Raw genomic sequence first — 26,837 nt, 5'->3', positions numbered from 1 at the left:
TTCCCACCTGGAACCAAAGAAACACCCAAATCAGCTTGGTGGAACCAACTGAGAATGCTATCTCCCCTGCAAGAGATGTAGATTTTACCCGCAGTAAGTCTTCCTTTGTAGTCAATTTCACCATTAAAATAACCAAAAAGTTTAATTGGTTGACCCCCACAAGCTAACGGTCTTATATCAGGCTTAAACACTTTCACATTACCAACAAGATTCTTGTCGAAGAAAGCTTTAGGTATCAGGGTAATTTTTTCCCCGGAGTCAAAAAGCATTTTAACCACACAATTATTAATGGAAACATTATCCACAGCCCCTTTACGTTTTTTATCACCTGACAAAGAAATTTCCCCACAATGTAACGTGTCAGAATCAAAATCTGAATCCTTTTCGAGCGATACCTCTTTAACACATCTATTCTTCTTATTAACTTGTGACCTGCAAGCCTTCGTAAAGTGTCCGACCTTGCCACAATTTAGACATTTTGAGGACAAAGCCGGACATGACTTGTCATTGGCAAGGTGATCAGAGGCATTACAACGAAAACATTTGATTCCAGCACCACTTGTGGGTTTGAAAAAGTTGGAAGAAGAAGCAGTGGGATTGAACTGTTTCTTAGTAAACTTAGATGTTGGTTTATCAACCGATTTTATTGTTAGTAACATAAAGCACTTTTTCTTCAGGGATAGCTTTCTCTTTCTTGAAAACTTCCACACAGACAAGTGAATGTTCCAACCTCTTGGCTATGGTGATTACTTCATTCAAATCCGGATCATCCTTTTGCCAGAGTTTGTCCAAGAGGATTGCGTGCAGGGAATGCGAGGGTGATCCACAAAAGCTACGTTAGAGCTTATTAAAGAATTAAAAGTGAATCCTGGATTTCGCTTAAGCCAGAAAGCAACAGCTGCTTTTAAAACAGTTTGTAGCGCAAAATACCTTGTAGTCCCGAAGGGTTTGTGTTGGGATCTTTGAATCTCAAATCTCCATCAAACCTGATGGTGATGAAACTGGAGCAGTAGGTTATATGTTGAAGCTTCACCAGTCCTCGTCGCCAGTGTGAAGAAGTAGGAAACCATACAGTGCAGGATAAGTTGCTTTATTAAGATCAAAGCAATATAAGATCCCATCCACAGCAGACATTGGCATCAACTGCCTCAGCAAAGGATTACATCAGAAACATTCTAGAGTGTGCATGTGCACTTAACATTCTACAACTTAACATTCTACAACCCACATTACATTGAAGAGAAGGATACCACAGATACACAAGTCAGAAGATGCCCAAATCACTGAAATATTATGTTAAAATCTGCATAAATATTGCTATATTCCTGCAGGAAAAGTTATGTTATGTTATGTTATGTTATAACAATTTGTTATGCGCACAGCGACTCCAGCGAAGGAGCATCCCGACCTGCATAGAAATCCTCCAAAATGTGTTGAAACAACAATGAAAATGTATATAAATGATTCTCAATTAATGTAAAAAGTAAAAATAATGAAGCAAAGTACATAAAATGGCACCCATATTTATTTCCATCATGCTTTGAAAGCAAGATAACCGAAACATGTAACCCTCACAATCATCTGTCCACAGTCCCTGTGATCCAGGGTCTGCCCTCGTTCTCACACCTTTTCTGGGGTTTTGACAACATTTCGAGTTTTCAATATTATAATAAGAGAATATAATTGCAGTGAATATTGTGATGTAGGAAATATCGTCAACAGGAATATTGCATGTTAGAATACTGTTTTGTAGGTATTCTTTAATATTATTCTTACATATATATTGTTCTAAAAAATATTGTTATGAATGGCATTTTTAATGAATAATTTGTTATTCTTTAAGTCTATTGTTACATCTATACTAATATAATAAAGCGAAAAGCCCAAGCGTTTGAGGCAGGTAATCTCAGGGACCACAGCACCAATCACAACACCCAATACAGCAGATGGACATAGGCTATACAGCTGGCCACCATATACATTCGAAGGGTAAAAGAACCTTAGGGGCAAAGTAGTCTCTTGTGGGTGTGGGCATTCTGCTCGGGGCGTTGTGCTGGTGGCGTGTGCGTTGTGGTGGGGGCGTGGCCATACAGCGATGGGCGTGGCATTCACTACGTGTTAGTACTTCCTTGTGGCCGTGTGTGATGTGCTGGGGCGGAAATCAGGTAAAACAAGTGTTTTCAGGGATCCGTTGTGGGCATGTGGGGGCGTGGCCAACGCTACGTCTTAGTACTTCCTGGTTGTTAGATCTGGGGGTCTCTAGTTGGCAGAGGTAGGTACCACTGTCCAAATAGGGACCCTTGCTTCTAGTCAGGGCAAGGAGATAACCCTCTGAGATAACCCCTGCTCACCCTCTAGGTAGCTTGGCACGAGCAGTCTAGGCTAACCAGAGGCAATGCGTAAAGTATTTGTACCAACACTCACAGTAACACAGTGAAAACACCACAAACTGACTCCACAACAGTTTAGAAAAATAAAGGTATTTTTAATCTAAACTACACAAGACCAAAACGACAAAAATCCAACATACACAGTTCAAGAATATGGTTTCAAAAAGAGTTCCTAAGGTTGCGTTAAAGTTCTTCAAGTTGCGGTAAAATAAACCACAGATGCGTGAAAAGTTCACAGTTGCGTCACGTTTACTCACAGTACCTTTAGTTGCAACAAAGTTCCAAAAGCAGAAGCTGGTGCGGTGGAAAACAAGCGATGCGTTGCTCCTGAGACCCTGGGGAGGCGATGCGACAGCCCCGCTGCATCAGCGGGCGTGTTGCGACGAATCCGGTCTGTATGGGGAGGAAGGCCACTTGTATGGATTCCGGTGCGTAGGTTCCGTAGGAAGTCTGTTCTCGCAAAGGCACGATGCGACGATCTCGTAGGGGCTGCGACGATCTCCGGGGCGACGATGCGCGGTCCAGCGGGGATCCTCTCTCTCGCAGCTCCTCGATGCGTTGATTCTGCGACGACACTCGCAGCGACGTGATGTGACCCGCAAGCAAGCGGTGCAGCGATCTTACCCAGCGACGACAGGCTCTGCGACGATACTCGCAGCGATGTTCAATTCTCCCGCACCGGTCTGGTGCGTCCCGCAAACGAAGGATGCGACGGCTCTGGCAGCGGCGTCAGGCGCTGCGACGATCTCAACCTCCGTAGCGGCGGGAAACTTCTCGCACTGTCGGGGATGCGCTCTGCAAGCTAGCGATGCAACACTTTTCAAGTTCAAAAGTCACTCAAGCTCTGTTTCAAGCTTCCCAGCTCACGTACAACTTCCAGAGGCCCCACAACTGGATCAAGCACTCTAGGAAGGACAGAACTCTCTCAGCAGAGTTCAGGGAAGCTGGGGGTGAAGTCCTTTTGTTCCTGGGACTTCAAAACAGGGAGCCAGCTCTTCTCAGGCCCTTGGAGATTCCTTCAAGCAAGGGGACACAGCACAAAGCAAAGTCCTTCCCCTCTCCTTGGCAGCAAAGCAACAGGTCAGTCCAGCAGAGCAACAGCAGGACAATCTTCCTTCTTCAGTTTCAGCTTTCTCCTTGGCAGAGGTTCCTTCTTGATTTCCAGGATGATCTAATTTTCTGTTGTCAGGGGTCCTGTACTTATACCCCTAAAGTCTTTGTTCTCTTGGTGCATGTGGGCCCTGAGCCCGGTCTGAACCAGTTCTGGGTGGATCCTGAGCACTTTGTTTTGCTGGCTGCATCTTTCCTTTCAGAGTGAGGGCAGGGTCCTCAGCCGCCCAGCAGGGGGGTGGAGCCAGCATTGTGGAAGGCAGGCACAGCCCTATTCAGCCCAGGTGCTAACTCCTCCCACCACTCCAGTTGCAACTGCAGTCATTCAGCCTAGTGCTGACTCATCCATCCTGCTGGGGAATTCCCCAGCCCCTGTCACTCACAAACCAGACAGTCAATACACAAACAGGCCCAGGCACACAGAAGGGTTAGACAAGAGAACAGCAACTTTCTAAAAGTGCTGTTCTCAAACACAGGATCTAAAAACAATCTTTCCTAAAAGATGTGTTATTAAATTCTGAGTTCAGGGATACTAGATACTTATGTCCTATCTTGTTCCTATGAGAAGAAATGCTGTTAACCACTGTAGCCAGCATCCCCATGTTAATCTATGGAGCAAGATAGCCTTACAATAGTGAAAAACGAAAATGGCTGTAATTCACTACCAGAACATGTTACCTGCACCAGTACATGCTCTACCTTTCACATACACTGCACCCTGCCCAGGGGGTACCTTGGGCCTTCCATAGGGGTGGCTGATGTGCACAAAAAGGGAAGGGTTAGGCCTGGTCAGTGGGGACACTGACCAGGAGGACATGGCAGTTCTAAACTGCCCATAGGCACTGCAGTGGCAGGCCTGAGACACCATTTTAGAGCTACTCCTGTGGGTGGCACAATCAGTGCTACAGGCCCACTAGTAGCATTTGTCATCACTAGCCCTGGCACACCCAGTGCACTTTACTAGGGACTTCATAGTGATACAAATATGCCAAACATGTATATTCAATCAGAATAATAATTTACACAGGGAGCACTTACACTCTGGTACTGATCAGCAGTGGCAGAGTGTCCAAAGCATCTAAACCAGCAAAAACGAATCCAGCACAACATCAAAAATACAGGAGGTAGAGGCAAAAAGATAGGGGGAAACCACGCCAAAGATGCCAGGTCTAACACTGGTGGTCGTGTGCGTTGTGCTGGGGGCAGAAATCTGGGGGTGGAAATCAGGTAAAACAAGCGTTTGCATTGTGCTGGGGGCGGAAATCAGGTAAAACAAGCGTTTACAGGGCTCCGTTGTGGGCATGTAGGGGCGTGGCCATACAGCAATCGGCGCGGCATTCAACGGGCATGCGGCAAAAAAGGGGCGCGGAAATCCTGCAAAACAAGCGTTCACAGGACTCCGTTGTGGGCGTGTGTATACCCGTACAACGTCGGGACGAGCTGCTAGTCTTTTATATATGTGAATGTAAAAAGAGTTCAGCTTGATATTTTCTATTTTCTATTGCTTTCAAAATTTAAAAAATCTAAACATATTTTGTAATTAAAATATATAATGCATTGTTATGTCTTAGTAGTTGAATGTCAATTTATAGGGGGAAAGGGTGAGGAGAATTTTAAAAAATGTTCGCTTTTTCTGTACCGTATTTTTCTTTAAAAAAAAAAGCCTTTTTCTTTTAAATATTTATTCTTACATTTTGTAGGTGTGATTATATAAATTGTCATGTTATGTTATATGTTACATGTTTTAATGTTTTAGCACGGGTAGAGATATTAGTTTTAAATATTTTTTAAATATTAGATTTTTATTGTTTTTTATTTCTATAGATTTGTATATAATTCATACATATTTTTTTTATTTTGCATATAGTAGATTACATATTAGTCACTTAATTTAGTTGTTAATCAATTTTAAAAAATGAAGAAGACTTTCCTTAATTGTACTCTTCCCATGCACTTAAGGCCGTAAGAGACTGCGGACAGCATTGGATATGGTGGCTTTATAGAGCATTCCAGCAAGAGATTGACCAATCCTGGCGGCTCTGAGAACTGCATGTGAAGCTGACCTCACCAGATCCTTTTATGACACTGAATGGGCCACCATACTGGAATACCCCATAAAGGATCTCAGCTTAAGGGCTCATTTCCAGTTTGTTCAATTTAATGTTTTGAATAGGGCATACCTTACCCCGGCCCATATTAAGAAAATGTTCCTAATGGCAGCCAATCTCCAAAGTGGGAGCTTGTTTCTGAAAAATAAATTCTAAATATCTCTTATGTTCAATGAGATTTCTCCCATTTATGAGAGGGACATTTCTGCATAATCCTACCTTGGTCATACATCACTAGCATAGGATACCCAGGTATGAAAAATTAACATTACCCAAGCCCTTGGGGAGAGGATGTAGCCTTACGGCTAGAGCAGTCAACATCAACGCTGGGGAACCAGGTTCGAGTCTCGACAACGACGCTCAACATTCTGTGATTCTGGGCAAATCACTTAATGTCCCCATGCCTAACCAAAACAAAACAACAAGAATTAATGTGCCTTGTGTAACGAAACTGGTGCTAGGTAAAGCGCTCTGATACCCAATATCTTTGTGTCTAGTTCGCGATATATAAAACACAAAATAATTTTGGGGGAAAAGCACTGTTCAGATGCCAGTAGCCCTGTGAGAGATGGGCACAACTAAGATTGGCTCACAGAGGAGTAAACTGATAATCTGCATTCACAACCCTCCCCACCTGGGACCAATGATGCTGGTGGAGTGTGACATCTGATGGTTCGCAGTGGGTGTCACTCCTCCATCAATATCCCAATGGGCTCCCTACTCAGGAGGGTTGTCGGACTAGTGAATAACCCAAATTAATAAGTATATTGAAAGAGAAGCAATCTTGTCATGAATCTCCAAAATTAGCCTAAGATATCTTTCTGAATCCAAAATCTACTCCATGGGATGAAGCCCAGAGGAGAAGAATATTTTTAAAAGGTTTGGTTGATTGCACCCAAGATGCTCAAGTAGAACTCCCGTCTCTCTTCATCACAGCTCTTGCCTACAGAGGAAACCTCTAACGAGGCATTTTCCTCTCCCCTAGGCCATTTGGGTTGTGATGTCTTGCCGCCAATGGACAGATGGTGCCCCTATTGTTTGCGGCTGTTTGGCGTCGTGTGTCTGGGTAGGCAGACTGGGTGAGAACCGGTGCAGGGTGCACACTACTTTTTGCCAGTCTGTGGCACGAGAGGTCTACCTTGTAGTTGACATTGGGTTTGTTTCAAATAGGTTTTTTGGGGGGGTGAGCTGGGAGAGGTAGCAGGCTTTGTGTAAGGGTGAAGGTTGTATCCTCATTGTCACATCTGGAGGCCGACAGCCCCGAAACGTCATGAGATGGAGGTTGATAAAGTTTAAACCTTTTTTCCTGTGGTAGAAATGTGTGCAGGTCATACAGCTACTTGAATGTTTTAGCTCAGGTCTAGGAGAGGTGATGTTGAAAGGACAGTTTTATTTGTACTACACAATTATAGAAAGAAAAGTTGCAATAATAACTTGAGAATGCCTGTGCTTAATTTGAGCCGGTGAATGCAGGTGAGGACCACCGTCGCTCGTGTTTAGGCCCTGAGGAGGGTGACGAGGCTTCCCCGATTTGCCCGGACAGTCCTTGTTTTTCACGAGCTGTCCCAGCAAATTTCAAGAAATTGTAGAGAGGGTCACCTGAAAACGCTGGGAGGTATCTTTTCAAGTTTTGCAAAGTAGTGATACTTAGCTGCTGTAATAAGAAGTCAATTTAATTAAAAGGCATGCTACTGGCTTTAAAAATATCATTTTATGTAACTTCTTACTGCCTCTTCTAAGTCTTCTGTAACTCTCTGCTAAGGAGCACGGTCATTCTGTGCACTGGGTTCAAGTAACATTGTAGCCCTTCTTCTATTTTTGGGAAATGTCCTCGCCCTGGGACTTACTTTTCCTCATCAGACTATGACCCGAAACAAGAACAAAAGAGAGAACTTCAGAAAAGCAGGAAAAAGGAGAAGGACACAGACGGGAAAAGAGTGACAAACGGAGAAAGCATGAATGAAAATGAACCTTCGAAGAGTGAGGTAAAAAGGCAGGAGTTGAACGGATGAGGAGGAAAGATACTTTTTTTTGTATATTTATATAGCGCGAACTCGACCTGAAGGTATTTGAGCGCTTTACATGAGCACCGGTTACTTACACAGTCAGGCACGGGGAGATTAAGGTGCAGATGTATCCAGATTCAATTTTGCGATTTCTAAATAGCGATTTTTAAGGAATCGCTATTTAGAAATCGCAAAATGGAGTGTATGTAGAAAATCGCTATTTTTTTGCGATTTCTTAGTCTTCCTTATTTGCGCAATTAAGGAATAATATCCCATGCATTCCTATTCCTATTCCTATTGCGATTCGCAATTTGCTAATCGCAAATTAAGAATAATTTCAAGGGTGCAGGGGTGTCTCAAAGACACCCTGCTGCACCTCTAAAATCTACATGTGTGCGCATATTCCTTAAATGCTTAAGCAAAATAAGGAATCGCAATTTTTTGCGATTCCTTATTTTGCGATTTTTTCTTACATGTCAAAACATACAAAAAGACCGTTTGCGATTCGCCCCTAAGTGACTTGCCCAAAACCACAGGATGTGGACGCGACCCTGAGGCTCCAACCCTGGTTTCCAGGAACAAAGCCGAGAGCCCTAGCCGACGGACCACATCCTCTCCCCACACGTGATGGAATCAAAACAAGTCAGAACTGGTATTCGGTGGCATGCTTGTGAATAAAAAAAAAAAAAGTCCCCGGCACTTATTATTTTACAAATTGTACACTGACAAAGTTTACATGTGGGTTGACAGCAGATGGGACACTCTCAGAACATGTTTAGCCACATCACATCATTTATTATTTTCTCCATTGTGTTAGGAACTGATATGAATTCTTTATGAGTACCTGCGCGAAAGTGGCAGGTACAGAACTTTAGCCAACGTTAGCAAAACCACAACAAAGAGTGAAAAGCGCCCCGTCTGTCCTCTCCTACACATACTGTCTAGCGCGGAGAGCTGCCCACGCGACGGCCTCAGTTCCATTTTGAATCTTTGTGTCTAACACAGCTCGCATCCTTCGAGTTACTTTTTTTTTTTTTTTTTTTATATATTTTTTTATTATTGGCAAATTCGAATCATAAAACATAAATATACAGGATAAGCGACATGAAATAATGTGGTATATATGGATAACAAGGTACATACACAGATATCTATAAACAAAGCTCTACCACAGGGAAAGATATAACTATTAAGAGAAAGAGTACTGAAAAGAGACAGAAAAAAGAATCAGAATCGATCAGGGGCCCTGTATCTGGTTTCCCCTTTCTTCATTATACCACCTAGTAATAGGTTCCCAAATCTGTGTTCCGATTGCTCTCATTTTTCTACCTCTTGTGGCGTATATTGAGATTTCTTGTTTATAGATAGCTATAAAACGGCTAAGCCACATATTAAAGGTAGGGGGCTCTGTATCTTTCCACCTAGCTGCTAGAATTATCCGTAACACGGCGTATCCCAGAAATAGTACCGCCTGTTCTTCTCTATTGTGTTTCAAAGAGTCATCATGGCCCAATAGGAGCAATGTTATAGAATCATGTATTCGGTGCCCAAAAATTTGGGTCCAAAATTCCAACATCATAGTTTTAATTGTAACCAATGTAGGGCATTCAGCAAACATGTGTAGGAGATTTGCGAGTGGTTGTTTGCATCTGGGACAGTTATCATCAATCCTAAGCCCCCATGCAAACAATTTAGCTGGCGTATAATATAAATTATAGATGATTCTATAATATTGAGCCTTTAAGTTAGAGGCTATAAAATATCTTGTTGAGAGGGCTAATGAGAGATCTAGATCTACATTTGGATTTGCCAATTTTAAGGCCCAAGATTGTTCCGTGCGCTCTAAATCATCAGGGGTATTGGCCAAAAGTAACTGATATAGGACCCCGATTCTGGTAGATTTTTTCCCTATAATGTCAAATAAAGGGATATTATCTGGTAGAATTTTTGGTTTGGTATTATAGATACTAGCTGATATTTGATAAAATTTTAGAAAATCGTTCGCGGGGACATTATATCTCGTTTGAAAGAGCTCAAAAGAAAGTGGGAGATTATTACCAAAGAAATCTCCGATTGTTTTAATACCTAGGAGCTCCCACCTCTGGGATCTACTATCATTAGGGATATTAGGAAAAATTTTACATTGCCATAAAGGTGTATATTTTGTATATGTAGGAAGCCCTAGATGTTTGCCAATAGCTTTCCAGACTGAAAGAGCATCTAAAACAGTCTTTAATTTAATTTTTTTGTAATAAGATGCTTCAACCTGCCTTAGAAAAAGTCCCTTATGTTTTTTGCCTAGACTGAGCGCATATATTGATGGTATATAAGGAATTACAAAGGTTGGGCCTCCTGGTTTAGCGGTCAAAAGAGGATCCATATATTGCAATAATGATGCCCAAAAATATAATCTTAAATTTGGTAGGGCTAAGCCGCCTCTACTTTGAGGGAGTGCTAAAAGGGGAAGGGCCCGCCTTATTTTTCCGTAACTCCACATAAACTTTGCTATGAGAGAATCTATAGTCTTTATAAAGTGCTCTGCCGGTAACAGGGGGATTGCTCTAAACAAATATAGAACACGCGGGAATACGTTCATTTTAACGTAATTGGCCCTACCTATAATAGAGAGGTGTAGACTATCTACCCTTCTTAGATCGCTTTTAATTTTATCAATTAGGGGAGAATAGTTAATATTGCTGATGTTACTTATCTCTGCCGAAAGCACTACACCTAAATAAGTGGCCTGTTTAACCCTGAGAGTGCTTTCATAATGAGTGTTACTAGTGGCTAATACCATAGTCTTATCTCTATTCAAGGAGTACCCTGAGTACTTCCCAAACGCTTGGGTAATTGTCTCAATTTCATAGACTGCTTCAAACGGTTTAGTGGTTATTACGGCAATGTCATCCGCATATGCCATAACTTTGGTGGAAAAGGACCCTGTAAGTACTGGATATATGGAAGTTGAGGTTAGTAGATTTGAATAAGGGGATCTATATAAAGTGCAAATAGGACCGGGGAGCATGGGCAGCCCTGCCTTGTACCTCTCTGAATCATAATGACATCCGACTCATTTCCTGCTATACAGATTTTTGCCGTGGGGTTGGTATAAATGGCTTTAATGGCATTGATAAAAGTATTTCCGAAATTTTTACTTTCCAGGATGTTCCAGAGAAACTGCCATAATACTCGATCGAATGCCTTTTCGGCATCGAGGAAGATCATCGACATCTCGCCCCCCGTGGCGCCCATGATGTCAAGTAGGGTTATGGCTCTACGAGTATGGTCTGTAGTGCCTTTGCCGGGTATAAAACCGTGTTGCCACGGGGATACAAGCCGTTCGATGACCCCACTCATACGATTTGCAAATATTTTAGCGTACAGCTTTGAGTCGGAGTTGATCAGGGATATAGGCCTATATGAGGAAGGCAGGTGGGGTGGTTTACCCTTCTTATGGAAAATTATTATATTGGTTTGTTTCCAAGACTCAGGGGGAATTGTGTGGTATTGGACTCCAAGAAACAAATTAAACAAAAAGGGAGTTATCTGATTTCCAAGGATTTTATATAAATCCAATGGAATTTTATCCGGTCCGGCCGCCTTACCATTGGCCATCTCAGCTAATGCAATTTCCACCTCAGTGAACGTAATCTCTCTGTCCAGATAAATCTTATTTTCTTCATCGATATTTTTATGATTAATATGGTCTGGGAGCCAATTATTTAAGAATGTTGTAATTTCATTATCAGGATGTGAAATATCACTACTATAGAGTTTTTGATAATATTTTTGAAATACTTTTACAATGTCTTTGGGGGTAGTATACTCATTTCCTTCAAATTCTATCTTTTTAATATTACTCAATGATTGCTTTTGTCGTGTGCGTAGTGCTAACTGCTTCCCCACATTTTCCCCTGATTCGTATAGTCTATCCTTATTGGCCTGATAGGTTTCCGCGGCTTTTTGAATTAACGTACTATTAATCTCATTTTTTAAGATCATTATTTTATTTAAGATTTTCCCAGGATCTAAGGTAGGAGCATCCTTCGAGTTACAGGGAAGGTGGCTACAAGTATTTATTTTTTTATTATTTATTTATGCATTTTTATATAGCGCGGACTTTACCCGAATGTGTCAGAGCGCTTCACAATAGGAACAGAACTGATACATGAGAACATTACAAGTGAACAAAATACAAAAGCAAACGTTACATTAAATGAAGCAAAAATGACAATTGTGAGCCAACAAAATACAAGAGGTAGCAAACGGTGCATTACAAAAGTGACAATTGTGAACCAACAAAATAAAAGAGGTAGCAAACGGTGCATTACAGTAGGAAAAAGTGACGTGTGCAGGTTACAAAAGCGTACAACGTAAACATAGAGGTATAATACTGCAATATATGGAGGACACTCAAGCACAAGAACAAACGTTACGTAGGCACTGGTAGCACTTGTGCAGATATCGAAAATAAACAAATGTAAGAGGTAGAAAACAGTGTGTTACTAGAGAAATTGACGGGTGCATGTTACACACGAGTACCAAACACAGGTAGAAAGATAATACTGCACTAAATGGCAGACTCTCAGACCACAAGAGCACACTGGGAAGACACTTCCATAGTCATGTAAAGTAGATTATTCTATAATGGAAGGGCTTCCTTCAGATAATAGAGAGGGCATGGATTACATTTGGAAGTGTCTTTGAAGGAGGAGAACTTTGAGGTTATTTTTGAAGGCCTGGGAGGAGGTGGTGGTCCGGAGCAGCGGCGGAAGGGAGTTCCAGATTCTCACCGTGTTGCCTGAAAAGGATTGAGCCATCGTTCTTTCCTTCTCGAAACTGGGAGGTTCAAGCAGAAGATTTTCCACATTTCGTGATGGTCTCGAGCCTCCAGAGAGTTTCAGTTTATTCACCAGGTGGTGAGGAGTGGAGGAGTGCAAGGCTTTGTGGGTGATACAAGCAGTCTTGTAGATAGCTCTAGCCTCAATTGGAAGCCAGCGGAGGGTGGATAACATCGGTGTGATGTGGTCGCTTCTTTTGGCCCCATAAATGAAATGAGCTGCTGAATGGCGAACAGATTTAAGGGGGACAGGTGGGATTTGGGGAGGCCAGTAAGAAGAGAATTGCAGTAGTCAAGTCTGGAGAGGACCAGCGATTACACTAGGGTTATAAGGTCCTGCTCCGGGAAGAAGCGACGGATTCCCAAAAGAAGGCGCAGATGGTATCGAGCCGACATAGCAATGGAATTGATGTGGGGGGTTAGATTGAGTTTTTTGTCGAGAATGACACCCAGGGATTTTGCGCTGTCGGCAATGATGGGTTTAGTGTTAAGTAGATTCAACTGATCAATCCATGATTGCACCGGGGGATGAGAGATTGGAGAGGAGAAGAGGAGGAATTCTGTTTTGGAGGGATTCAAAATAAGTTGATGAGTAAACATCCCGTTATGAATGGAGTCGAGAGTAGAGCTTAGGATAGAGAGATCGTGAGTGGAGACAACCTTGAGGTAGATTTGAGTGTCGTCAGCATAAAGATGATAGTGGATCCTGGATTTACTTAGGAGATTTCCTAGTGGTTCTCAATAGAGATTGAACAATGTGGGTGCAAGTATAGAGCCTTGAGGAACACCTTGACCTACCGCCACAGGAGATGAAAGACTGTTCGCTATTTTGATCATTTGGGATCTGTCAGAGAGGAAGGAGGCAAACCATTTAAGCACAGTGCCCTCCATGCCCATTCTCTGTTTAAGAATGTTGAGGAGGGTGTTGTGATTGACAGTGTCAAAGGCTGCAGAAAGGTCAAGGAGAATTAGAAGACAGGACCCCCCCCGAGTCGAGGATCCTCAGCGCGTCATCAACTATTTGCAATAGGGCTGTTTCAGTGCTGCAGTTTTGAATGAAGCCAGACTGGAAATTGTCAAGAAGCTCATTGTCCTTGATATGACGAGAGATTTGTACGCTACACATCTTTCTGTAATCTTCGCAAGAAAGGGTAAGTTAGTGATGGGGTGGAAGTTGTTGAGGTCTGACGCATCAGCAGTTGGTTTTTTAAGAAGCGGGGTGACCTACCCAGTTTTGAAGGAGACAGGAAGGGAGCCTTGATAGAGGGAGAGGTTGACCAAAGTGGTCCAGTAGGTGAAGGTAAGGGTATAAAAGTCAATGGCAATGGCACTGGGGATGGGGTCCAGATGATGGTTGGAGGGCTTTGTTTCGCGGATGCACTTGAGAAGGGCATCTTCAGATATGGGGTCAAAGTTTTGCCAAATGGCTAAGGATTTGGACTCCTCTGGAGGGGTAGGATGAGCGACCTGATCCACAAGTGATTTCACTTTTTCGTCGAAGAATATAGCGAAATCCGCTGCTCTCTTTGCAGAATCCTCCAACTTGGAGGATGGGGGAGAGCAGTCAGGAATCTTGGTGAGATCGAATAGTTTTTTGGGTCTGTTTTTGGCTGAGTCGAGGAGGGTTTTGAAGTGCGCCGCTTTCCCAAGGAAGATGTGTTTGTGGTACTTGGATCTTGCGGAGCGAAGCGTGGCCAAGTTATCGGTAGAGGGCAATTGCCTCCATTATTTCTCTAGGGATCTTAGTTGCTTCCTTTCTTCATAGAGGGATTTGTTGAACCAAGGTGCTGAAGGGGTGGGCCTTAACCTTTTGCTTTTGAGTGGAGCGACATTATTAATTTCATCTGCAAGAACTGTGAGGCATTGGGAGGTGAGATCGTCAACATCTAGGTTCGGGTCTAGCCTTGGAAGTGATAACAAAGCTGATTCACAGAGGGGACCAACATCAATGTTTTTAACATCACGGAACCAGGAGATAGCCCTCTTGGGTTGGCCAAGTATTATCGAGTGTGATAATTGAATAGAGAATGGGATGAGGAGGTGGTCAGACCAGTCTACATGAATAGGGGTAGTGATGGAAAGCATGCCTGCTTTAGAAATAACAAGGTCCAAGATTGAGCCCTTAGAGTGTGTTGATTCTGAGCAGTGTTGGATGAGATCATTTTCAGAGAGGAAAGTGGCCATGGAGATTGCGGAAGAGTCTTGCGGAGAGCCCCAGTGGAGGTTGAAGTCACCCACGAAGGTCTGATTGTCACTTTGCGAGTATTGGTCTCTGATAAAGTCAGTGAGTTCCTCCAAAAACGAAGGGCCACTACGAGGCGGGCGGTAAATGACATGGAATCTAAGGGGTGAACGGTGGTGCACTTGTAACTCAAGAGAAAGGCATTCAAAGGTGTGGAAGGAGCTGATAGGAGAGGCATTAAGTTGAAGGGAGTTTCTAAAGATGACTGCAACACCTCCCCCCGTGCTGTCAGTTCTGTCATTTCTAAGTATAGAATACCCTGAAGGTCATAGGAGATCAAACATAGAATGTGAGGTATCTTTGAACCAGGTCTCTGTGAGGAAGAGCATGTCAATATTGTGGTGGGTGATGGTATCTGACATTTCAAGTTTGTGTTTTACTGCAGATCTGCAGTTGTGGAGCAGACAGCGCAGCTCTGTCAGGACTGTTTTGGTGACGGGGGCACTTGGGCTCTGGAGGGTGATCGGGATGTTGTGCTTATGTGGGGGTGCTCGGGAGGGTTCAGGTGGATGCTTGGTTCTGACAGAGGAGATGGTTGGAATAGTGTAGATAGTAGGGTTGCTAGTATATGCAGATTGAGGAAGGGCGGCGTTCAAATGCTTGTGCGAGTTAACAAAGTTTGCAGACGACTGATTGAGCTTGGCGAAATTGAGGAGAGGGGGCGAGGTGCATCTCGTGGGAAGTTGGGAAGGAGAGGGGGTGCAAGAAAAGGTGGAAATCTTAGAGCTTAGAAGTGAAATTGAAGCTGTAAGCTGGGAGATGGAGGTGATAAGGGAACCTAGCTTATTTTCCAGCGAGAGTAATGTAGAGCACGGAAGGTTGGGTGGATTGATGGAAACAGGGGGGGTGGAATTGATGGTGGACGGCAGGGAGAGGTGGGGGGACAGGAGGTGAGTTGGGGTGTAGTGTTCAAAAGTGGGGACAGGTGGAGGTTGAGAGCGGGAGTTAATGAATCGGAGGATAGGGGAGCGTTGTCTTTGTTGGTGTTACAGGAAGGAGAGGAATTAGGGATAACTTTAGGGGGAGAAGGGTGCGGAACACATCGGTAAGTAAGAAGGAGAGGGGAGGACTGTGTGGAGTCATGGGAATGAAGGAGGTTTGGGAGGAAAAGAGGAGAGGTGGTTGTGGGGGGCATGTCAGGTAGGGGAGGAGGCTGTGAGGGAACGGGCATCTGGCGGAGTGGAGGGAGTTGAGAGAAAGGTAAGTTGGGGAAAGGAAGTGGTACTGTTGGAGCCGAGGGAGGGAAATGGGCAGGGTTACCAGGGGGGGAAAGGGAGTAGCATAGCATTGCTGGAGGAGTGGGAGGGAGGAGAGAGATGCAGTGGGATTGTGGAGAAAACCGGGTGAATAACGAGGGGGGGAGGTGGACAGGAGGTATGGAAGAAGGGATAAGGGGAGCGTAGGGAAAGTTCACTGGGGGAGAAGGTTGGAGGAGAGGTGGACTTAAAAAGGGGGGTGACTGGAAGGAAAATGGAGGAGGAGAAGAGATTGGAGTACCGGGATGATACAGATTGGACGAGGAGCGCATTAGCTAGCGGTGAGGCTGAAGTGAAGTGGGAGGGGCATACTGTGAGGGGGGAGGAATAGGAGAGGAGGTCACAGGGGAGGGGGCTGGAAGTGGGCAACCTGTGATTCTTGAGAGTGCAGCCAATTGGAGTGAAGGGGGGTCAGGGGAGGAGAGAGGGAGTAATGGGTGCAGCTAGTAGGAGAGTCGGGGGAAACCCCGGTCGCAGAGGAGGGGAGTAGGGAGGGGAAGAGGTGGTCAAAAAGCGAGAGACAGGTGTCATTGCCTTGGATCATGACCGTACCGTTGTTATAGAGTGAGATAGTGAGGTAACCATTGAAGCGCGCAGAGGGGGACATTTTTAGCTTTTTCCCATGAGGGATAGAGGAGGGGGAGGTGACGTTAAGGGACTTGTATAAGCTGGTGGACCATGAGGGGGTGTCGGGAGTGAAGAAAATGAAAGTATAGTGCACCACCTCCTGGTTTGTGGCGAGATTGCACGTTCTTCAGTGGCGCACTGCTAAAAGAGGACCTCAGGGCCTCTCCTGCTTCCTATCCGGCAGGATTGGTGTCAGTAATTCCCAGTCTCAATGCAAGGGATGAGGGTACGAGCGAGGCGTGGGGGTCATTTCACACGTTCTCGTCTGTACAATTTGGTAACCCCGCCGTCACTGGCAGAAAAGAGGGCTGTAAATATAAAGGTCCAATTGTGTGGTCCGGTGCCCTGTGTTTAAAATGAGTGGGATTGTCAAAATTGAAAGGTTCTAAAAAGTTTGTTGGGGGGTGCTTATTTGACATTTTATGCCATTGTGATTGGTTTGCTTATGTTAAACATACATGGGCAGTAATGTTATTATAAAAGGCACTCTTTTGTGTGTGGCTGTGCTTCTTGTGAAAGAACAGAATGCTGTCACTCACAGTGAAGTTATCCAATAGCAGGAGTGGGCTGACCCATTGACCCATCCTGTGTACTGCAATAGGCTGAAGAAAAATGTGAATGACACAACATCAGACCAGTGGATGAAGAGGGAGGTCTAAAGCCCCAATGAGTATATTATATATAATTTTAGTAAATAAAAAAGGTCTTAGGCAGCACCAGACCTAACAAGCCCAGTAGCAATCGCGCAATAATCACAACCCACTACTTGTTGTTATAGCATAAAAGGCCACTTTATTAAGACAGTTGAATTTTCATCACTTTTAAAACAAACAACTTTGTAAACAACTTTACATCATTATATACCTTAAATTATCTCACAAAAACCCCAACCTTTGAGAAAAATACCCCCAAACAACTCAATCAAATCTTCTAGAATAAACCCCATGTAATTGGAACTCTCATCTTTTCTCTTCCCCTCCCCTGCGTTCTGTCCTCTGGGGGATGGGTAAGCCTGCTCCAGCCAATCCACCCCCCAAAAAGCACCTACATTTAGGGAAATGTGGGGAAATGTATTACCTGTCGTAGAGAGGCTAGAATGCTTTTTTTTTTTAAACAAAAAGAGGTTGGGTGGGTGGGTTAACCAAGTTCTTTATGCACCCCTGGGCTCTGATGCGGCAAGTGTCTTCCCGCCAAAAGCACTTACATATCAAACCTTCCTAAGTCCCGCCCCCTCCTCTACCTACATCTATCATGTCACATGGCCCGTTCCTTTGCGCAAAACAACCCAGGGGGAGACCGGCTCGTGCCGTGCTCCTCCTCGGTCCCCATCGTGCAATAATCACAACCCACTACTTCTTCTTAGAGCAAAAAAGGTCAGTTTATTAAGACATTTGAATTTTCATCATTTTTAAAACAAGCAACTTTGTAAATAACTTGAAATCATAAATACCTTAAATCATTTCACAAAACCCCCAACCTTTGATAAAAAATACCCCCAAACAACTCAATCAAATCTTCTAGAAAAAACCCCATGTACTTGCAAACCCCATCTTTTCTCTTCCCCTCCCCTGCATTCTGCCCCCCCCCCTTCCAGGGATGGATAAGCCTGCTCCAGACTTTCCAACCCCCAAAAAGCGCACCCAGGAAAACCGCTGCGTTTTCCTGGCCCCACCTTACAGATACCAAATATTTAAACATAGCTCCTGCCCAGTCTAGGTGACGTTCAAAATATATGCTTGCATAAATGATGAACGCTGACGTCTAATTTTCAATATTTTTGGGAACCCTAGGCCGTCTGGCAAGCTCCCACTCTTCTTCCTTAGATCCCTCCTTTGCCTGGATGTCCCTGTCCAATAATTTAAAAACATCTAAGAACTCATGCCTCCAAATTCTATTTCTCGTTTTGTCAGAAAGGTGGGACTCCAAAGGCATCCCAATACCCATATAAGGAAGTTTCTTATGAATATTGTGATCTTCTTCCTCTTACTCTTTACCAGAATTAATTACCTCAACCACCTTCTTTGACTGAATACAAGAGGTTCCGTCTACTAGATCACTACCAGTAGCTTTGTTCTGCATGCCAAAATTCTGCATGACATCCCCAAGTTGAGTGATCAAGTCAGTAGTCAAGATCCCCTCCCCAACACCAATAGTATGTGTGCTGTGTTCCCTATGGTCAGATTGCGTCCACAAGGCCCACCACTGCGCCTTACCTGACAGTAAATGAGATGAATGTTTTTGAAAATCCTTGGGATCGTCCCGCGGATGAGGGCCACTTAGCCGATCTTGATCCATTGCTCGGTCCGCTCGGTCCGCTCTTGACTTCTGCTATACACTAAGCACATTTGTTGCCTCCGACAAACCCCTCGGAACCCCGCTCCTGTGTGGCTGAACTGGCAAGGGATCAGCACAGATCCCCTCCCTCAACTCTCCCTCCTCCAATTCATTGATGTCATCCCCTTAATGCAATTGGTCATCATACATATCTAAACCAACATTACTCACTCCTGGCGTTTACCCATCACCCACACCCCCATCATACGACCGCCAGTTAGGCAGTGACATCACCTGCAAATGTCCGACGGACGGAGGAAAATCTGCTCTTGATCCGCCTTGTGCTTCAGGCCGACCCAGAAAAGCTGCATCGTGCTCTGCTGGCCAACCTCTGGAACCTCCTGACTCTGTCATGGTTGAAGACACCTTGGTTTTCAAGCCGCACTTGCTTGAATAGGGCGCTATGTCCTGCCCCCCTTCCTCCCTCCGTAGTGAATTGACACCCGAAGCTGCTGGGGTGGCCACCTCTGAATGTTCCACCCATACCCACTGACCAGACCAGAGCCTTGATGTGTAATTTTGATGAAATGATCTGTATTATGTGCACCCCTGCTGGCTCCAGTCAGTCACAATAAAAGCCTATGTAAGCCACTCCCTGAGTTAGAAAGGATACTGCGAGTGATGTCCAGACAATCCCTGCATGGTACCCTCTTGTGGATGATGATCTCCTAAGTTCTCCACTCATGGAAACTCTAAATAAGACTCAAAGGGCCAGATGTAGGAGCCATTTACCGACCGGTAACGGCCGATTTCGGCTGTTACCGACCGGTAAATGGGTTTTCGGTATGTAGGGGCACTTTTTTACAGAATCTGTAAATTTACCGATTCGGTAAATTTACCGATTCTGTAAAATTGTAAATCTCAGATGTAGGTGGGACTCTTCAGAGTCCCAAAGGCCCTACAAATTCAGTATTTTAACACCCAATCCAATTGGGTGTTAAAATACCGAATTCAGGTGTGCATGCACATGTGTGCATGCACACCTATGCCATGTGACAGACAGACATGCCCTTAGGGCATTTCTGTGTGCCACATGGCGCACATGTCAATTTGTGGGGGGCCAGAGGGTGTTAAAGTGACACCCCCTGCACCCTTGCTAAAATCGGTATTTACCGATTCTGTAATTACAGAATCGGTATTTCCCATTGATTCCTATGGGCTTCACAGCCCATAGGAATCAATAGGAAATACCGATTCTGTAATTACAGAATCGGTAAATACCGAATATTACCGATTCGGTAATTCCACATCTGGAATTACCTACATCTCCCCCCCCCCTCTATTTTACCACTTCTTAAATACCGAATCGGTAAAATTCGGTATTTAAGAAGTGGTAAAATAGATTTACCTACATCTAGCCCTAAGTATCTGCTCCCCCCTCAGCCGACCTACACCCACAACTCTCATCTCTCATCTTAGGTTTAGGCTCTTGGATTGGCTACTGATCATGGATCTGGACGAATCTGTGGCAGATGTGGGATTCACAAACCAATTAGATTTCATACTTAGTTTGTGCAGTATTGCCTGAGATACAGACATGCAACCACCCACTTCAATGCCCACCCATGGCCATCCAATAGCCAAAATGATCCTTTAATAACAGTACACCAGTCTCTTATAACCTAGAACTTATTCAGTGGTTTACCTCTAGACTACAAAACGCAACCGAATGCAATGCCACAAACTACCTTGACTTCTGTCAACCAGTATGTCCAGAAATGTCAGGTGCACCTGCAAAGTGGTCTCGGACACCCAGTTTCTTGTAATACATTCTAGAAATGCATGTCACATGCACAACACTAACCTTCCCTTAGGTATTTTATATCTGCTGAAAATAAGAACTAAGTACAATGAATACTTGGCAAGCACCTCAGAACATCTGCTATAAGCAGGTATAACCAGTCATTGACTTACCCATCTCTTAGAGGTGTACGGTCAGAAGGTCAGAGGACTTGGTAAAGGGGTGCCTTTAGCTTTTCTGCCTCTGGTGGATGATGGCATCAGAAATCTAGACACGATGGCAATGCTTCTTGTGTCTTTTGTGAACTCACTTCTGGTCTCTGCTATGTACACACAAGGATTGTGTCCTCTAGAAAAGGCAATCAGAGTTCATCCTGAGGATGACTCAGCAAACAATTCTACAAATATCTGACTGATTTTTCACCCAACCTGGGTCCAAGATTGTGTGACTAGTAAATTTAAACTAGGAACATTTTACTGTCTGAATATTCCTTATCTGCGTTTTGCATTGCAGCACCTATAATATAAATGATTTACTTAGCCTATCACACCAAAGGAAAAGCGGGTCACTTGTGTCTTCCAACCAAATTGGCCTTCATTTGAGAGCAGAGCTAACTGCTGGGCGGATTCTGATACCGCAGGTGGTGTTTCTTTCCTTGGTGCTGTACTCCTTCTGTGCACCGGTCCCACAGACTAGAAAGGAGGACAGCGCAGTAACACCACAAGCTTCCCACGGTTCTAGCTGCACAGCATCTGGAGTGTCTTTATACAGATGTTACAAGGTATTTCCACGAGACTTATGCTCCTGATTCGGGTGCGAAACCCCATTTGTGCTTGAGTCGGTGTGACTAACCAACTAGGCACTGAGGGCAAGGTACTGTGTCTGGCGTAAAACCTGCTAAAAATGGGATAGATCAGATGGACCATTTGGTACACTCCAACTGAAAGTATGTGTGGACTCTTCCATGGTCACTGGAAAAGACTGTGGACCCTTACTTAGTAGAGAAGCTGGGACACGATACCCAGGTCCTGCAGCAGATGGATTACCACATGCAGTGCTTGAAGTTACAGGGTGTTGAATAAAGACGTTGGGTTTACCAAAAGCACTTACTGAGAATGACACACACAATGAGTTGTGTGGTTCGTGCACCAGGCAAAGGGAGCGAAATGACAAAGCAACACTAAAGTAAGATTCATGAAGACACGCAAGGTCACCTTGCGTGGCCCTGCGTGGAATGATATATCCAGAGTAATGCAACACATCGCAATTCGCTGCCTTGCATTATTCAGCCCCAGGGAGGTGTTCCGCGGGTGGAGCGTGTGGTGTTCCCACTTATCCACCCATGGATTTTGGCGAATTCCCAGTGTTATATCTACACAACAAGGTATTGGGGAGTATCCTCGTACTTGAAGGATTTGAGAGGTTTCTCAATCGGAGTTCGTCCTCCCGGGTAGAATAACAATCACAAAAAATACCCCAATTGGCCAACTTGTGGTCAGTGGTGCAAGTGAGCTAACTCTAAACGAGAAGCAATGAAAAAAGAAAGTAGGGGGGAAAAAAGGAATGAGGTAGGGGGGCTCTCTAGTGAAAGGTTGTACCTAACTCAACCAGGACCGGAAGGATACTGTGGGTGGTTTTGACTTTGAGATCTCGCCCCGCTCCTCAAACCTAGCCTGGTCCCGGCCCTCGGACCAGACTAGGTATCCTTCCAGTCCTGTGTGATACTCCCAGCCTCCCCAAATTGGATGGAGGATTACAGATAGCAGAATCATTGTCTGTCACACACCAACGAGGAGCAGCTACTCTGACCTCGCTTCACGGATAGGATAGGGACTCCCCTTCCTATTATTTCTCACAGAGGGGGTAACTCCTTGCCCTGAAGAAAGTCCAGGACCTTTATGGCCACCCAGGACTGAAACATGTCGGCACCAGGGTCTTAGGACCATAACACTCCTACGGACCCGTTTTTTAAGATTTTTTAGTAACCCAGACAGACCCAAGAATAAAGGAGGTTTTTTAATCTTTAACCCCCCTGATCTTCATTTATCTAAAGAGCTCCCAACACTGGTTGAACCCACCCGACTTTTAGGAGTCGGGGTGACCTGATGATGAAGCATGACACCACTAGGGTGTGTGAGGGTAATTAAACAAAAAGTGTTTCTCCCCCACATTCATGGTTGAGTTAGGTACAACCTTTCACTAGAGAGGCCCCCCTACCTCATTCCTTTTTTTCCCACTTCTTTCTTTTTTCATTGCTTCTGGTTTAGAGTTAGCTCACTTGCACCACTGACCACAAGTTGGTCCATTGGGGTATTTTTTTCTGATTGGCATTCCCAGTGTTACCAACACTAGTAACCCTGGGAATGCGCCAAAATGGTACGCTTACCCATGGGAGATGCAAAGAGGGGAAATATCTTTATTTATCCTCATTGTTTCCTCCTCAGTGTGCTGCATACTGCAGATAACTTAGAAAGAGGAACATTGTTTTTTTGTGCAGGAAGGTGCCCCATCTTGCACAAAAAAGTGCCCCTACCTGCACAAAAAGGTGCCTCTACCTGCACAAAAACAATTCTACCTACAACCCAAATACCCTTGCATCATGGCGCAATGGGTACCTGCATTGGCGCCAGGCAGTCAAAAGGGACACTAGCGCAAGGAAAGGACAAGAATGCAATGTGTAATTAAAATACAGCGCATGACTGCTCTTTCACGCAGTACAGCACAGCAAGGTGGCTTGCTTCATGCGCTGTGTGAACGTATGATAAATGTGCCCCATCATTTTTTCACCACTGACTAGTTTTGAGAGATATTTGAGATTAGTGCAGACTTTAGCCTTCGTGGCAGGTGTTACAAACTGTTGATTGAGTCAACATCTCCGTATAATCCTGTGCAGCTCCTGAAAAAGCAAGACCCTGAACAAGGAGGCTGGCTTTTAGGAAAGAAATTGTTCAGGTTTTTATTTTGTTTTACATCTAAGAAATACAAGACCCTTGGCAAATGTAAGAGACATTTGACAATAGTGCAGAATATAGCATTTGCGACCAGCTGGGAGTATATGGGCAAACAGTAATGCAAGTGTGGCAAAGTGATGAGTGATCCAACATCTCTGATTGAAGCTGGAGCTCTTCAGATCTTCATTACCTGAAAATGTAACCAGTTGAAATTGTGCACAATCGTGGATGATTCATGGAACGTTTTTTCTTTGCCTTTTACAGCAGATTCCCAAGTTCCCCGTTTCCAGAGATCAGCCCTATGGATATTTGTCGCGCTGGCGCTCCTGCTAGTCCTGGCTCTTGTAGGATGTGGTGTTTGGGGTAAGTGGGTCATTAAAATATGACACAAAGTAGGTATTTATTAATGAAAAAATTAGCAATAGAATAATTGTTTCAAGAATCTCGAATAAATCAGATTACTTGTCTTCAAACCAACCTACCATAAACGTCAATATGTTCTCCAAATATATGTTCTCCTAATATTGTGCAAATTCCAGCCTATGCCGTCACACTTTCATGATCACATGGATGGATGGAATGCTTGAATGAATCTCAACTGCTGATAATTATTCGGTGGCGCATCCCACGCCATCGTTATTGTGCACCCCATGCTACTTCAGTGTAGACTCAGTCATATACAAATCAGTCTGATTCTGCTCCAATGTTTCAAGTTAAAGGACGCAGAGTGATGGTTTTTCTGGTTCTCGGTGGCAGTACGCAAAATGACCGGGTGAAGAGGTGGTCGCAAGCTGGAACATCATTTAGGAGTCGCCAGGGGTCTCAGCAGCGACCTCTGGCTTGCCCCTTGTCACCCCTGGCACTTCCTTTGTGACCCCTGGCCTCAGAAGTGGTCAGATCAGTTGCATGAACTCAAGCACAGCTCCTTCTTATGGACTTCAGTTGGTGCTCCACTTTCCTTGTTTTCTGTCAATATTTTCTTTCCCGAATAGTGAATATTTTATTATTCACTATTAGTGTGATAAAGAATGGATTACAATTAGCTGGGATATGACCCACCTGGCAGCTGAGGTAAGTAAAAAATGCCTTAAAATTTATGTTGTGTGCATGCTTGCGGGTGAGAGTGTGTTTTGTGTGATCGAGTGTGTGAATGTGTGTGTATGTGTAAGCATGCGTAAGTGAATGAAAGCAAAGGCTACATGGCATTTGATGTCACTTCCACTACACCTGGCATTTTGGTTAGTTGACTTACATGCTCTCAAGTTTCCAATATCTCACAGATATTCTTTGGTCTTGGGGTGAATGGGGCCCCCTTGAAGGCTGGGGGGCCCTGAAGGCTTGGGGGCCACCTGCGCAGCGTGGGGTCTGTGGTGCGCCCTGTCGGTTCTCAAAGCAGAGACATATCACTCTCAGGGACTGTGGTGGTCAGCTGCAAGTAGATGGGGAAGATACAGATGGACTCTTGCCTGCTTCCGCTCTCTCTCATTGGTTCAGCAAGCATTGCATCTCTCTCTAGTGGTTTCCTTCTCACCTGCCTGTCTCTCGCTTCAGTCTTCAGGTTGCATCAGAAGAACGGGGTCCTGATGGCCACTCTGAAGCAGAGAGGTGAATGGAACGCCAGCGTCTCATGTGGTACGTTCAGCTAAAGTTTCAACACCTTCGTATACCCTATATAATAAAAGCAAAACAGTGACTTATGAACTAGCATTACACAGCTGCATGCAAACTGCATGATATAGGTTTGTACTCTATAGGGCTTATTTACAAGACCCTTTCACCACTATTGCGTCAATTTTAACATGGTAAAGGTGACGCAAAAGTGGCCCAAGGGGCTTGTAAATCTGCCCCTATATTTTTCCCCAGTCTTTCATTATCCTAATGTTGCTGACATGAGTTAGTTTGAGTAGAAATACATTCGTATTAGCAAAGCCAACCCCATTGGCACTTTTAAACACCGATTTAATGTATGTGAGAGAAGGGAGCAATGGAGAGAGGAGGGGCACCATGGAGGGGGGGGGGCTGTAGTGAGGGCATCCATGGAGAAGCAGGTCACTGGGGGCGACAACAAAGACTGTCGCACCTGGTGCCGGACCTGCTTCCTTCCCAGAGGTGCAGGGCTGGTGGTAAACACCTGGGTGCAGAAGGCGCTGCCCTGAGAGGTTGAACAAAGGTTGCAGTGCATGAGACCCCTGCCATGGGAAAATGTCAGAGTGAACAAGACGGTAGAGTGGATGCTGGTGATGGTGAATCAGCCTGGGCAACACCCCACTGAGAGAGAGAGGGAACTGGGATGAAGGCATGAGATAGACTGACCATCACACGCTGAAAAGAGAGGGTTCAGGCATGACATCAGCAGGGGGCAGACACAAGCCATGAGCAGAGAAAAGGCAGCACAGCAATCTCTATTGGACCTTCTGGTTCTCTCAACCTTTCTATGGGTCTGACTGCGGGGCCCGGGAGCAGGACTCACATTTCACACTTCTAGGCGCTGGTTTTCTGCATGGAAATATATTGATCTAAATTAAATAAAGAATGACAGTAAACTTTTTTTCACGCCAGGTGAACTTTCATTTGCGTTCTTCTGGAGGGTGAGAATTGTTGCCCTTTTATGTTATACGGGTACACACCTGCTCCCGCAATTGTGTCCCTTTAAAGTACCGTAGATAGTAATTTACAGTACTATGTGTATCAACATCGTACGGATGAGAGGCCCGATTAGGACCTGGCAGTAGCCGGTCAGCACTGAGCAGATAAGCCTCAAATCGGTTTAAAGGCGGAGACACTGGACTAGGTGATGCTATTAATCTTTTATAATCAATCATTGAAATCCTCCTGACCCTTTCATTCCATTGCTTCATCCAGCCGGAGCTCATCCTGCGCCGTCTTGTCCTCTGCACTGGCAGCAGCATGGACGGAAGTGCTACTACTTCCCAGAAATAAGAGATGAGAAGAACTGGAGCGCGAGCCACGAAGACTGCTCCTCCAGGGGCTCCCGCCTGGTGGTGATAGAGGACAAGGCTGAGCTGGTAAGGCATCAGTGATACCGGAGCAGGCAGGGCTGGTAAGGTATCAGTGACACAGGAGCAGGCAGAGCGTGTAAGGCATCAGTGGCACAGGAGCAGGCAGAGCTGGTAAGACATCAGTGATACAGGAGCAGGCAGAGCTGGTAAGGCATCAGTGATACAGGAGCAGGCAGAGCTGGTAAGGCATCAGTGATACAGGAGCAGGCAGA

The 26,837-nt window shown here is 44.7% G+C and overlaps 1 protein-coding gene across 1 annotated transcript in view; it reads left to right on the top strand.

The window, feature by feature from the left end:
* The window catches only part of LOC144769733 (killer cell lectin-like receptor subfamily B member 1A), a 69,805-nt gene that overhangs the window by 10,305 nt on the left and 32,663 nt on the right, over positions 1 to 26,837 (top strand). Inside the window, exons 2-4 of the mRNA XM_078653914.1 lie at positions 23,870 to 23,968; positions 25,157 to 25,237; positions 26,468 to 26,631. Of these exons, the coding sequence (XP_078510040.1) occupies positions 23,870 to 23,968; positions 25,157 to 25,237; positions 26,468 to 26,631 (344 nt within the window). The remainder of the gene's footprint in view (positions 1 to 23,869; positions 23,969 to 25,156; positions 25,238 to 26,467; positions 26,632 to 26,837) is intronic.

This window comes from Lissotriton helveticus, chromosome 7 (assembly GCF_964261635.1).
Source record: "Lissotriton helveticus chromosome 7, aLisHel1.1, whole genome shotgun sequence".
NCBI lineage: Eukaryota > Metazoa > Chordata > Amphibia > Caudata > Salamandridae > Lissotriton > Lissotriton helveticus.
Note: the sequence above shows the minus strand (reverse complement) of the source record. Positions and strands in the feature narration are given on the sequence as shown.